We start from the raw sequence: 14,978 nt of genomic DNA, 5'->3' as shown, positions 1-14,978 counted from the left end.
TATATATATATATATATATATATATAGGCATATAATAGAGGCATATATATAGGCCTATATATATATATATATATATATATAGGCCTATATATATGCCTCTATTATATGCCTATATATATATATATAGCCCTATATATATATGTATATATATATCGTCTTTATCTTTACATTGCTATTATTTGTTAGTGTTAGCATGTCTACTTAAACTTTCAACAGTAGCTTAAGCTTCGTCTTCCGGTAGTAAGTATCCCAGATCGATTGCGTGTCACGATTACTTCCTAAAGTGAGTTCACTTTAGAAGTGTCAGTTACAAAAAAAAAAAAAACCAAAAACATAAAATTAAAGAACAGCGGGTCAACGCCGAACCAACTAGGTGACATTAACAAAAAACGTTCTAAATTAAAACTTCTCACATATGGTACAATAATTAATCGGGTTAATGTATGATATTTTCGTCAAATATTTAAAACGAAATGAATCTGTGTTTGCCTAAAAATGTAAACAATTGGAAAATAACAAATTGGGCTCAGAACGTAGGTCTCGCGTTTGAAACACGCTTAAGATAACCCAGCGGAAGCCTGCCAACAGTAAACGGCTTGTGTATATTTAAAACCAAGGGTAGCCCCAATAAAATGACTCATACTCTTTAAGAAATCGCGTGTAACAAAATGATGGCAGAGTAAAAAAGACAACGCGTGGAAATGCATTAGCGCCATCAAAATGATTCTCATAAAACCATCGAGCATAATGATTTACATTGAATCATCACAAAATGAATAATTATGGTAAAGCGTAAGACAAGACATTGAGGCATGTGTTAACAGCAAGCGTTTTTTTTTTATTGAAAGGATGATAAATAGATACGGACGCACTTTTGGCAATGTATTCACTGTCTATAATTGATTAGTTTGGCTCAAATTTCCATTTTCTCTATTGCATTGAATCAAAAGATATAAGGCATAAATATATCCGTGCCATGCGTTCCAAGAGTTGGTTTACTCAATTTTGATGAACTAAAAAAAACATGATTTACAATATGACTGCTTGACAAATTATAGTATGATAAAACCGAAGCCTAATATTGAAGTTATTGCTACACCCATGTTTTTCATAAGCAACCTGCATGAAGTTGTAACTCATGCATTCCGTCGAATTGTTCATCCTACAACTAATTACAAAATGTTTTGTTATTGTGCCCTTGAACCAGCATTTATTTTCGTCACTTATAACTTGACCCTAATATCTAGATGCCGCACGATGATTGGAGGCCATTGTTTACGCAATGTTAAGGGGTTTACGGGTTTTCATTGGTTAAAAGTGCAAGTACTTACTACGGGATTCCGCTCAGGGTTTAGTTTCGTTGAGTAGCTCCATGGTTAGATATAGCCTATAAGTTAACACACACTTGATACTCATACTACAAAAAATGTCTGCATTTTTCTCGTGTTCTGTTAATAACAATTTATTTTCCCGTCGGGAGTCTTGTACACGAAGAAATGTACAATTTGATCGATGTACGCCCTGTGGGCATTCAGGCGTTGCCATGGCAATCACATCGCCTTAATGAAGAGTAGAGTTTACTTATCCTAAATACAAAAACAACTATAAATTTGTAGGAGCGTTAGCGCTTATTGTAATGTTCAGTGTATCCCTCGAATAAATATACATTTATATAATGGGCACTTATAAACGACATTGTTTATGCATATATATATATATATATATATATATATATATATATATATAATACATTCAATTATTATCCAGGTTGAAGAGGCATTGAAACAATTTTGCTAAAGGACATACGTGGGGGTCCGATATTGCGTGGGTTCCCACCCCCGGGTTTCAAGGTTTACAGCCGGAATGACGACCGTTACCCCCGGTACTCTTACCGTACCAAAATACAAGCTAAGATTATCCATCAGTCGTCATACACTGTCAATCAACGTCATAAAAATAGGAATATGTCTGACATATTTGTGTGTAGGTGTGTCTGGGTTAAATCTATAAGCGTACGCGCATATTTTCATAATATCCGGTACATGGATTTAATACAATGTTATATAATTTTGACAGTGTATACTAAGTCACGAGAGATCTGAACAGACAATCCTCCCACCGTTCGTCAATTGATTCTCACCGGTAGACTGAGACTAGTCCGTGTGGTATGTAAGTTAAGACCATTACCTGCCATACTTAGCAGAAAATAAAATGCGTCTATTCAATTCTTCCGGTTTGTTAAGCAAACAGATTCGTAAGACAATATAGCGAGTAAGTATGGCTGAGATTAGTTGTGAATAGTTGGATTTTGCTTAATGTGTTATCGTCTTTGAGTAACTACCTCTTCCCTGTCTTACCAACCGCCGCAATTCTAGGCCAAGGTCTTTCCTCAGTCGGAAAGTGTATTATTATGCACAAACAATATATAACTGTATAACTGTATCTTCTCGTGAGCTACTGTATCGGGGAAATAGCAATTTAAAATTCACGTATAAATCAATGGTAATAATAAAATGCATTCACGTCGTGTTATCTATTCAATCAAATATTTTTATTTGTTTTTGAAAACAAAATGTTTTATCAAATAATCTTCCTCTGTTTTGTATTATCAAAAATATGCATTATTAGGCATGATATTTGCTTACAATCACATATGCCAATATTTTTATGCATAAAAAAGCACAAATATTCTTTCCGATGTTTTAATAAATCAAGTGCATTACTCCTATATCATTATTTTCCTTGAGTTAATATACAGTACTGCACAATATATTATTCAAAGTCAGAGTTCGTGTAGCTTAACAAAGACCAACTCGATTCGTTAGCATTGAACTCTCTCCTGACCCCTTCGATATTTTATTTCGTTGAAAACATGGACAAGGGAAAATGGAATACGAACAGTGTTGACCTTCAATTATCCCACATAAAGGAAATTATCACTAACCGATACTGATCCAAACAAATGACTGAACATTACGATTAAAACCACATAGGTCTACCGACCCACGATAACAACAACCAGGCCAGACCTACAGAGCTCTACACTCAGAGTAGTGTAAAGCTCCCAAAAATATTGGTAATTAATCTAATGTATATGGTAATTACTAGAATATATAAGAAGATACCGCGTGTTCATAAATATCTTTCGCACATCGTAATGTATATCTGTCTGTATGTAATTTACCGCTTTGTCTGTAGCCGAATCGTTAATACTGCACATTCTGCTAGCATATTACTGCAACGCCCGTTTAAGTCGATCTAGCTGTAATACATAAAATATGTATTTCAACCAAAGCTCGTAAAATAACTGTTTCAAGATTTTGCTCGTTATCAGACGATGGTCTTTGATTGCGGAGGTCGTTGCCATTTTTTCAGGCAGTATAGTGTAGGACTAATGGCATTTCCTCGTGTTACGCCAATGTTGACTCAAAATCCTGCACGAACAAGATGGGAAAATGCAATTTAATTGTTAAGCAGATCAGGAAGACTATGTATGCATTGTAATATATTCGTTTGTTAAAGCACTTTCGGTAAACATCCATCCACTTTCCACTGTCACTTCTTGATAACGTGGACTCATTAAAATTAGGTAGATACATAGACATGCTCTGCTCATCAATTATGTCTCTCAGCCGATTTTTTTTGCAGCGATGCATGAACGTTAATGTGAAACGCAAAAATGCATAATTTCATTGCGTGTATTTTAAGTAGGTTAAGACCAATACCAACGAATCATTTTATAATAATAAAATAATAATGTTATTTTATTAACATAATATTTTAATACCAATAAGTTGGATTAAACAGTCACCCACATTTGGTTTTCTATCATATGTTTTATTGTTCACATTGGATCTTGAAAATGCGTCCATGATGGACCCGAAACGTCGATACTTTTTGTCAATAAATGTTATGTTAAAGTTATATATAGTAAACGTCTGTTGATTCGTAACATTATGAATATCAGTAATAGTAATAACAATAATAGAATTAATAATGACAAAAAGAATGATGATGATAATAATAACGACAATTATTATTATTATTATTATTATTATTATTATACAATAAATTGAGCCTATTGTGTTATTGACTTGAAACAATAATCACTTTTTACAGCAGGCCTATGCCCTTTAGGCCTGCTTTTCTTCAGGCCTATTCGAGTTTATCATCTTGAATGTGACTGTCATTAGTGTCTGAGTGAAGATACACGCATGAGTATTAAATGTTCCACGGCATGGAACGCAGACACTCGATATGCAAGTAGAATAACACGTGGTTAACAACCAATATATCACGTTTTAAAGGAACGTTTACACTGCCGTATGTTGAAATTGGTTATTATAATATTGTACCGGCAAAGTTTAATGCACTTTTTCTACTCGGCCGACACGACCTTAACAAGATACATACTTGAAATTAACTACTTCGGTGTCCGATTCTTTGGTAAAAAATATTGCATTAAAAAAATAATAACTGTAATATTCATGAAGCTATGAAATACAATATTGGCTCCTTTATGTGTACTATAGCGCCCTCTATTGTAGTATAATACAGTAGCCACGGCGTAACTTTATGATCAAGAACACAACCTTTATCAGTGATTTAAATTTAAACATACAAGAAACATTTCATATTGTTTGATTTAAGTAAATTTCGAAGGTATACACAAATATTTTGTTTAGTTTAGAACCGAATACGAAACACTTTTGATACGCTGCGGAAGATAAATACTAAGTGTTACATAAAACATGTTTAATGAATGCGATCTAATTCTTAATTGAAAATAGACCTCTCGTCAAATTCGTTTCGGATTTTCTGACTCCTTACAATTAATTCTGTTTCACATTTCATGAACATTGAGCGATTGGGCAGGTAGTGATACGTTGCAGAGGTATGTACGTGAGGCCTATATACATGCGATCTATATCTATCTACATAACATAACGCTTTGCTGTCATACCCATATCCAAGTAAAAATATACTGTTATCAGCCTATGGAAACTAACGACCTTTTTACTATCTGTCAAGATTTATCTTCCTCTATTCTCAGCCTGGCTCACGCAAATGGTGATTAAATCGTCGACATATTATAGTATGTATCATTCTTCTAGGGTGCTTTCGTTGTCATGTAACATTTTATCATGTGGTTTCGTAACACCATTACCTACTTTGTAAGGTAAACTGACTATACAAACAGTATCGATATAATCAAATCCCAAAATGTCAATTCCACCAATTAAATGTTTTGTTAAAACGAGACCAAGGCCATGTTTAGGAGTAGTCACCGTCTATTGTCATATACATGTTAGACACAGTAACGATTTTCAAGAACAAAGTTTACTCAATGTTAAGGCCGTATATGACAGCAGCTTAAAGTCCTCTACAGACGTACTTAAGGTCAAGTGAGCATTGCGCCCTTTCAAGTTGGTACGATACACGATATTCTAGAAAGATAGCGATCTAAAGCTTGGGGCAAGCCGAAACCAAAAATCAACTAGTAGCCTAGTGGGCTAACTTAATACTTTGATTTTAATCGCATTGGATTTAGTACACTTTCAATTGTCAGCTAAGAGTATTGTCAGGCACACTGTTAGTTATCCTAACGTTCATTCAAATCCTCTGACTTCCACAAGTCGGTTTTATATAGAGTAACAGATTACAATCAACTAGAGCCTCTTAGGTTTATCGTACACAAGCGAAAAAAATAATTGTTTTGGCAGGAAAGGCTTCAGTGGTACGTTTCTACCATGCCACACAATAAGCACAGATTATCAAGCATCACTATAATAATATGTTAACCGTTAGAATTGTAATACTCCGAAAGGCTTCAATACAATAAGCCCAAAAAACAAAAATTCCTTGTTTCCCGTCACCTCCCTCACCAACTTTTTGGCAAGCATCAATTTATTTTTTTTTTTGTTATATTTAAAATTTTGGGGTTTTTTTTGCATCGAAAATGCAAAATTTTAATTGCTGACACATTTTATAGTTTACAAATGCAATTATTTTAAACACAAATACCGTGATAACAGCAAGAGAAGCAATTGACAAAGCACTGTTTACAACACACATTTTGCTACGCAGAGAACATTCTTTGGCATATTTTGACGAACTGTGAAAAATAACAAATATTATATAATACCGTAAGTGCCTTCCTCACCAACCTTTTGAAAAACCCAGGACGGGAAACAAGGATTTTTTGGCCTAATATTAACCGTTAGAATTCTATGTAATACCGATCATGAATAACCACACTATAATCGACTTGACGTGTAGGCCTGGGTATGGCGTAGTTATACAACATTATTACGTTTGTTGTTTAACCCATTAACTAGTTACAGTCCCATGATTGCAAAACATAACTACCAGTACATAGTCTTAGTTCTTATGCACATATTTTATGGACATTTTACCGCTCATGGTGAAACAGTAATAAAATCCCAGACTACATATAGACCTAAAATTGCCAAAGCCTGTCCATGCAGGTGAAGGCGGAGATGCAAACTTGCACTTGTTACCATTACTAGAAGCAGACTAACTGTATAATTTGGAGCCTGTCTGAATTATAATGATCTAAGGGATCGGCGTCTGCCGATAATTTAGAGGTCACAGAATAATATTACTAAGATAAAATGATTTTCTCAAGTATTTTTTTTTTTGGAGGTCACAGGATATTATTATACTAGGGTAAAATATTAATCTTATTAAGTGTTTAATTTTTAAAACCGAGATATTTTCATATTTTTTAAATTTATCCGATAATAATTTAATTTAATATAATAAACTTTTCATTAATGTCGAAATACTATTCTATCGTGAGTATGGACCATATAAATTTAAGCTAACATCGTTGTAGACTGACTATACAGGAAGAATTTCGTTTCAAATACCATGGAGTGAAATGAATTCATATAATGAACGGCTAGCATGTGTTTCTGATTAATCATAAAATGCTAACGTTTTACAAGTCACTTTATCGTCTGCTCTAGCTGCACGCTATCACAATGCGCTATAAACGTTATTGAAGCAGTAAAGATTTTTCATTGTAGAAAGGAGCAGTTTGGCAAATTAAATATTTCTTATACATGAATCGTACTGTATTTACTATCATTATGCTTACAATAAATCAATTTAAAGGAAGTACACAGGCATTTCTCGGCCACCACATTATAATAATTTTTAAAAATGCGCATACGACTTAACATGGACACACTTAAAAAGATTGTATTATGGTATATCGTTGAGTTCTTCCTGGATTCGCGCGTTGTGCGATTGATATGTATACGTACCCAGAACACCCTCTGTTTCCACGGGCGATTCGTTAACACTAGAAAAGCGTGTATTTTTAAAGTTTGGCGGTCCGCCAACCTTCACCATTTCACTACATTTAACAAAAAGAAATGAGTGGAGAACAGCATAGGCTTGGGCCATGTCTTTGTTAAACAATGCGCTTAATTCTGCTAACAATACCGACATTTATCAATAATTAATACAGCCAAAATATTGACTGTGCACGAAAATAGAACATAAAGAACAGTTTTGGAAAGCTAAAAATAAAATCCATAGTACACAGACCTGATATTTACCTTAAACCAAAACCCACAGAACAATACCGTGGACGAGTGCAAAATAAGAAGACAGTTTATATATTATAGTGAAAGACTGCATTACTGTATGCTATATCATCATTTATCATTCCAAACGACTACAAATACTTACTCTAAAAGGACCCGTCGGTCGAATTGAGTCCGTCATCTGTACTAACAACAATATAACAACTACCAACACTACATATGCATTTGTCCGCCAAAGACAAAAAATATTATCCTCCCGTAGTATTTTCCAGTGGCAAGTCCTTCGCAATTCCATAATGCCTTCCTGTTTTCAAGTCAAATTTCTCATTAAAAATAAAATCACTAGGATGGTTTTTTCCAAGTCACGATCTAACGATGCAGAAATGCATGAAGATGATACTATTGTTGTAGATTTTTCTCAAAAAATTCAATTTCCTAGTACTTCAATCTTTGCCTACTCTTAAGTACAGTAGTAGGCCAGTTGGTGCTCAGAGCAGAGCACAGATACTTTCCTCGTCAGTGTAATGTTCTAAGTGAACTAGCAACAGTTCACGCATAGTGTTAAGCCTAATCGCCGTTCCGCTTGGTTGGTTATACAGGCCTCTTCGGCAGTCATTCGTTCAGACTTAGGCTTATGCAATGAATTTCAATTTGTTTCTATATTTCTATTAACCAAAGCGAAAATTCATTTTTGTTTTAAGACACGTCTTATCTGACTTTAGGCCAATCTCATGTAGATGTAATTACATTGCGTCTATCACAAAACACATTTTTTTTTTCTGTAAATCAACCTACACTTTTTTTTTTATAAGAACACATTTTATAAGAACATTGAGGCTGACATTGCTTAAAAATTAAGAACAAAATAAGAACAAATTGAGGCTGAGGTAGAATGTCAAACTAGAAAAACCAAAAAAAAATTATATCTGTACCTTATGTGCATTAGGTGTGACTATGCAATACCCTCTATAATACAGTGCAGTAGGTGTACCTACCTCCCATTTGGGGCCACTTTTTGTGGGGCCATTTTTTGCTGGGCCTTTCATCCAGGGGCCATTTTTTGCAGGGCCGCTTTCACCTCCCAGTACAGTGTATACTGCTGTACAATAATAATTTTCTATGTTTGAAAAGTGTGTAAAATAAGAACGAAATAAGAACATTTAGAGCCTGAAATTGGTCAAAAAAAAAGAACACTGAGCCTGGGCAAAATTTTACTGGTTCTTATAAAAAAAAGTGTATTTCAATTTCACCACACACCTCCTCCCCTTCCTGAAATCCTGGCCTATTTGAAATTGCGCCAACTAAATCGCAAATAAAATATCTAGTTAGGCCAAATGTAACGAAATAAATAATAGCAATAAAAATAAACATTCTTTGGTATTCGATATTTTATTATTATTATTATTTATTATTATTATTATTATTATTATTATTATTATTATTATTATTATTATTATTATTATTATTATTATTATCATCATCATCGTATATATCACACAACACAGTTTTTTTCTGTAAATCACCCTATTTCAATTTCACCAAACCCGCCACCCACCCACCTCTTCAAAATAAAAAATAGAGAAAGATCCTGGCCTTTGAAATCGCGCGAGCTAAAGCGCAAATAAAACACCTAGTTAGGCCAAATGCAACGAAATAAATAATTAATATATATATATATATAATAATAATAATAATAATAATAATAATAATATAATAATGATAATCAGGATAATCATAGCAACTTTATTAGTGATGAATATATTATAATGATGGTAAAATTTTACAATATTAAAAACGAAAATAATACAAAATAAGAAAAGAAACGATAACAATAAAACAATGATTATAAAGGTATATTATTATAATAGAATGATTCAATAATTAGTGTAACTGTTCGTATTCGCCAAATATAGGCCAAAACATCACTTGACTTTTTTGCCGAACAGGTGGTTGTTGCACGTTACTTGCATCCATCCACTGCACCGCAAAGTCAATTTTAGTTCAATGTCCACGTGGTTTGCTTTGTAAAAAAACTTATTTCATTTATAATATTTCATATTAAATGTGATACGTTGCCAAACGTACTGCGATATATCATAAATTACAGGATGCTGCCAAATCACAGGACAGCAGGACGACAGACAAAGTGAATTCATTTCTCATGATGCTAAACGAAACTTGGACGCGTTTTATCAACTTATCGTCCTCGTACAAGTGATCATGCGCTGATAAACGCACCGTCAAGAAGCACTGTATCAGGTTGACGCAGCGTACACACGATGATGATGCATGCTACACGTGAAAATGTTCAACCATGAAGTTATATGTGACGTAATGTTTAGGACAGAAATAAAAGTACATGCGAGTTAATACGACGTCATGAATGTTGAGCACTCATTCATTTGTGGCTATTGAAAATATAAACAAACTGAGCGCTCCCATTTGTGATTGGCTGTGGTTCATCGCGTAGCCATAGGCCTATGTACATAAAAATACACTTAACGAAAGTACAGGCGGCACATACGACAATACGACAGGTTGTTGAACAGTGAATTCATTGGTTCACACCAAAGAAACAGATTTGATGATTCACAGATCCTATATGATTCAATGTAGGTCTACAATGTAATATAAACTCTAAATGATAATAATAGCCTAATAATAATATATATAGCGATCTGCGATTGGCTGAATATTTTGATAGGCAAAATAAGTAATGGCCACGCAAAATGGCAAACATGTGATTTTACGAGGAGAATGAGGCTGAATGTTGAGAAATCAGATTTTCTCATGTTCATGTGTCTTGGATATCGTTTAACGTAAGTTATACCTCCATGGTTGTATCACTTTACTTTCAGTGAAATACCTGAAATCCCATCTTTATTCATCTGACCTTCGTACATAAAAAAAAGACTATAGCCTTTCTCTTGAACATTGAGCATGCTCAGAGATCGATTTTCTCCTAAGAGCGATGTCCGGACAGGACGTTGGTGGCACAACAGATAATGAAAGTAATTAATTAAAAAACGATCAAAATTTGCAAGATTATGTCCATATTTAGACCACATTATAAGTAAACAATAATGGTAACATAGTAAGACCGGCGGGAAACCAAGTCATTTTCAGGTGTTTTCAGAGAAGTTCTACTTAACGATCTCCACGGCGAAGTTATAACTCGCGGCTAACTGCAGGCCTACTATAAAATTACCGTACAAAACCATATAAGGATAGGTCTATATCTATTTTGAATTTATATACACTTGTGTGTGGTTGTTAATGCACATAAAACTGGATGAACTGCCACCTATCCAATTAAAATGTGGTAATAAATTTGAATTGATGGGAAAGCAGTATATATATACTGGATATCTCTCGCCCCCACAACGCCTTATAAAACAATAATAGTTAATAATAGTTTTTCCCCAGTTGAGCTTACAATATATAAAATATCTTTTAGTTTTAATTCACATTCATTGAACAGCAGTGTATTCGCTAATTACATGATGGAGCGATGCTATCTATAATCCAAGTCGCTTTAGGGCGCCTACAGAGTGGAGATGTTTTAGCCACCACGATAAATCGCGGTGTTCTGATTTCAGCCCATGGCCCTGGGAACCATGGGGTGGGAAGGCAAGCATCTTAACCACCAGGCTATGAGTCTCTCCTAATCCACACATTATTCCTTTTCGAGATTGAAATGGAGAACCATAAAGCTAGATTTATGCTAGACGATAACGACACGGTAACGACATATCATCGCGTAGTTTGTATTCTTCAACACTGCGCGCATCTGTTGTATCGTGTCGTTGTCGTGTCGTAATCGTGCCTAGTGTAAATGTGGCTTAGGGCGAGTGCGCAGCAAACAGAAATATCTAAAATAACGCGAATATGTAAATTTCGACAATCATTTGTAGACATATTTTTAACCCAAAAAAATATACAAAATGTATAAATCAACGCAGGGGGTAGGTAAAATGTACTCGACACACATTTTTATATTGGCCATTTAATTGGCAATACCATGCTCTACTGACTTATACAAATACAGGAATGATTGCGGTAGAACTCTACGTTGAAGTACAAGTGGACAAAATATCAACTTACACAATTTATACCACTACGTTACAAATCATATAAAGCCCTACTGTAGGCCTACCTCACCCGACACGTAGGTTGTAGTATAGACTAGCAGAGCTATGGTGAACAGCGTAATAATAGCACGCCTAAATGAACTCATGGGCACAAATTATACAAGACAATTAATGATAACGTAGTTTTGAGTGCGACACTGCTACTAAGTATCCGGTAAAATGAATTCATTTGTCATAATATTATAATATTGATTATGGGTACCGGTAATCTTTTTTAAATAACGCCTGTGTTGACATAATGGACCTTAGCCCCACCCCTTGGATGCTATTGCCAAGGGAACAGTGTGAAGTAGGCCTACGTAAACTTGCGTGTCTCTGCGACATGCACGTATTTCTAGCTATTCAATAGTAAGTTCTGATTGTTGTTAAATTTTATACACACACCAAAACGGACCTTTGAAAAACAATCCAATTTTTTGATATGTTACTAGTATCGATAGTAAATGTTTTGCTTTAAATTTATTAAAAATGAACATAAAAAAAAAATAATAATAATTTACCAGCAAATATCAGTAACCTAATGGACGCATTATTACATAATTTCCTATTGTATTATTCTTTTGCAGACTCGTACATTGACTGATACCAGTAATCGATTTTTTTTTGTAGTATGGCAATGTCAAAAAGTCAACAAAAACGATTTTTTTTCTTAATTTTATGTATTCTTTAGCTGATGTTTTTTTAAGGGTTTCCGTTATATTTATTTATGAGAGATGTCCCTTGCTACAAGTCTAGGGAACTTAATCGCAATGTTCACAACGTTGAAATACGCTTTGGTTCCCGTGTACTTTTACTTGGTTGTTATGAAACATCCATATTAAATCAGTCTTAAGTCGCGTTTGTGCAATACATGTCTTCTGTTGAAATCTCAAATGTGATTGAGTAAGACTATGGAATTAGAACCCGAATTCGAAATGATTACTAGATCATCAAAGGAGATTTTAGATTAACGTTGCAGAAATGATTCACCGTATTAGCTAAATCCCATGCAGTCTGTTTCTTAACTCACTAAATTATAGACCTATAAACTATATAGGATTTTATAGTAGGATTGTAGAACTTAATGTAGGTAGACCTAGGACTATTAAATTATACTATAACCTTCCTGCTTTATTCCGTGCTATAGTACTATTAAACCCTGTCCAGACTATCAAAATTTATTTGACAAAAACTATTATAAACATGCCCATATATAGTAATGATGTGCCTATATATGGTCATCATGTGACCATATATAGTCACATGTTTATGTCATATATAATAGGCTCGGCAGCAGTTTAGGCAATATAACTGGGCCCAGCAGCGAAGGCAGATGTTTGTTTCGACGTGACGCACATCGTTTAGTACCCGGCGAACTGACATGCCGATAAATTGAAAAAGAAAACTCAATGTCACTAAAGTTAACAGGAATTTGTTAGGTAAATGATGCACATGTTTCGTGTTGAGTTGAGCGCGTTCACTAAGGAGGCAATTTCGTTATTAAGTATTACGATCTGGCGAAGCGAATCCACCCAGAAAAACCTTACAAAGGCTAAATAGATTTTAATTTTTTTTTTTGCATTTCTCATTAAAAAGGAGTGGTTTTACAAGAAGTAGGGTACCTAAGAACAAAACTTACCTTCAAAGAAAGCCGACTCGCACCTGCAATGTAATTAAAATGTCACAAATTAATAATTTCCCTTGTGAATATCACGCAGAGAATGATTATATTCTTCCACTAAGGTGGTTGGTGGGATCCATGTTAAAAGTCGTCTGTCAACAAATGGGGAATAACCTCAATGGCAACATTCTAGCCGATAAAATGTAGGATGGGATATGCACAATTTTGGGTTTAAAAAAGGGAAAATATTAAAAGGGAAACAATACTTGAACTAATAAATTATGTTTATGTCTTACAATTACAATCTCAAATTAATTCAAATAAGTTAAGGAAAAGAATAGAAAGGGACGGAAATTTAGGCCTAGGAACATATCACATTATAAGCCTACATTTTGTATATAAAAATACATAGGCCTACTTAAAGCGGTGGTACCTATTGACCTAAATTTTCATATTTATGAAATCATAATATTATAATTATATTATTTATTTTAATTATAATATTTTATTTTTCAATGTTATATAATATATGCTATCTACTAATATATTTAGTTTAATTTGTATAGGCCTATAGGCCTATGGGCTTTTAGAATATAGAAAACTCCATAAAAAGCAAGGCTGATAATGAATAGTAATTATTATTTTAAGTAAAACGTAAGAGATGAATCTTACCACGATTGAACAAAAAAAATAACCCTCCATTTGGATTTGAACCCAGGAACTTTCACGTATACGGCGAACGCCATAGCGCTGGACCTTGACTGACTTTTCGTTCATTTTAACGTACCGGTATCTGTCGTAACTATTTACATAGTAATAATGTTCTCATAGGCCTTGATATTAAATCAAATAAGCAGATCCCGAAAAGAATTCAGGTACTCCTTCATGCCTATTTTATAGACATTCGTGTTACAATTACATACAGTATACGGTAGTTTTGTCAAAGCGGTGATAAGCTTTCTTAACATAACTATAATTATTTCTTATTTAGCTATTTTTGTGCTTACCCGGCGTAAAATCACGGATCTAGGAATTCGAAATAGAGGGGCCCAGGGAAGGACTACCTCAGTCGACCATGGTTGGGGCTGAAGTAAGACAATTTCTGATTAGGCCGGCACGTCTAGGTGGCCGGAAATAGCAATCCCAGACTAAAGCCCCATTTACACCAGACACGATCACGACACGACAACGACAAGATACAGATGCGCGCAGTGTTAAAGAATACAAAGTACCGGTACGCGATAATATGTCGTTGTCGTGTCGTAAAAGTGACTAGTGTAAGGGCTATTAAACTTGATTATAATTTGGAGTTTTTTCTCCATTTTTTGTTATAATTTTGAAAAATTTTGGGGAGGGGCGCTCGATCCCCCTTGAACCCGCCACTAAATGTTCTGCTTAACAGCGAAGGAGAACAAATGAGTTACCACTGTCAGTACTAAGTAGGCATATATGTAACCTGCAAATGCTGCAGCTGCGCTCTAAAAATAGAAACAAGTTGAGATAGAAGATTGAGAAAAAGTAAGTTCAACTGTGCACAGATGTGTGACAGGAAACGATAATAATGTATGAATTCATTTTTTTAAATAAAGCAGGTGTATAAATAGGCTTAAACCAGATCATGTAGACAAGAGTGCTCAATGCAGTATATAG

General features: G+C 34.4%; 1 protein-coding gene across 2 annotated transcripts in view; it reads right to left on the bottom strand.

Annotated features, from left to right (window-relative positions):
* LOC117112958 (balbiani ring protein 3-like) overlaps nt 1–14,978 on the bottom strand; it is a 35,804-nt gene that overhangs the window by 19,506 nt on the left and 1,320 nt on the right. The window contains exon 1 of one of the 2 annotated variants that reach the window (XM_033256190.1): nt 7,723–8,093. The exons of the other annotated variant lie outside the window; for it this stretch is intronic. Coding sequence (XP_033112081.1) covers nt 7,723–7,872 — 150 coding nt within the window. The 5' untranslated portion in view covers nt 7,873–8,093. Of the gene's footprint in view, nt 1–7,722; nt 8,094–14,978 lie in introns of those variants that run through there. 2 annotated transcript variants of the gene reach the window in all.

This window comes from Anneissia japonica, unplaced genomic scaffold (genome assembly GCF_011630105.1).
Source record: "Anneissia japonica isolate Jap-2015-1 unplaced genomic scaffold, ASM1163010v1 scaffold287774_len439945_cov178, whole genome shotgun sequence".
Taxonomy (NCBI): Eukaryota; Metazoa; Echinodermata; class Crinoidea; order Comatulida; family Comatulidae; genus Anneissia; species Anneissia japonica.
This window is presented reverse-complemented; position numbering and strand designations above follow the sequence as displayed.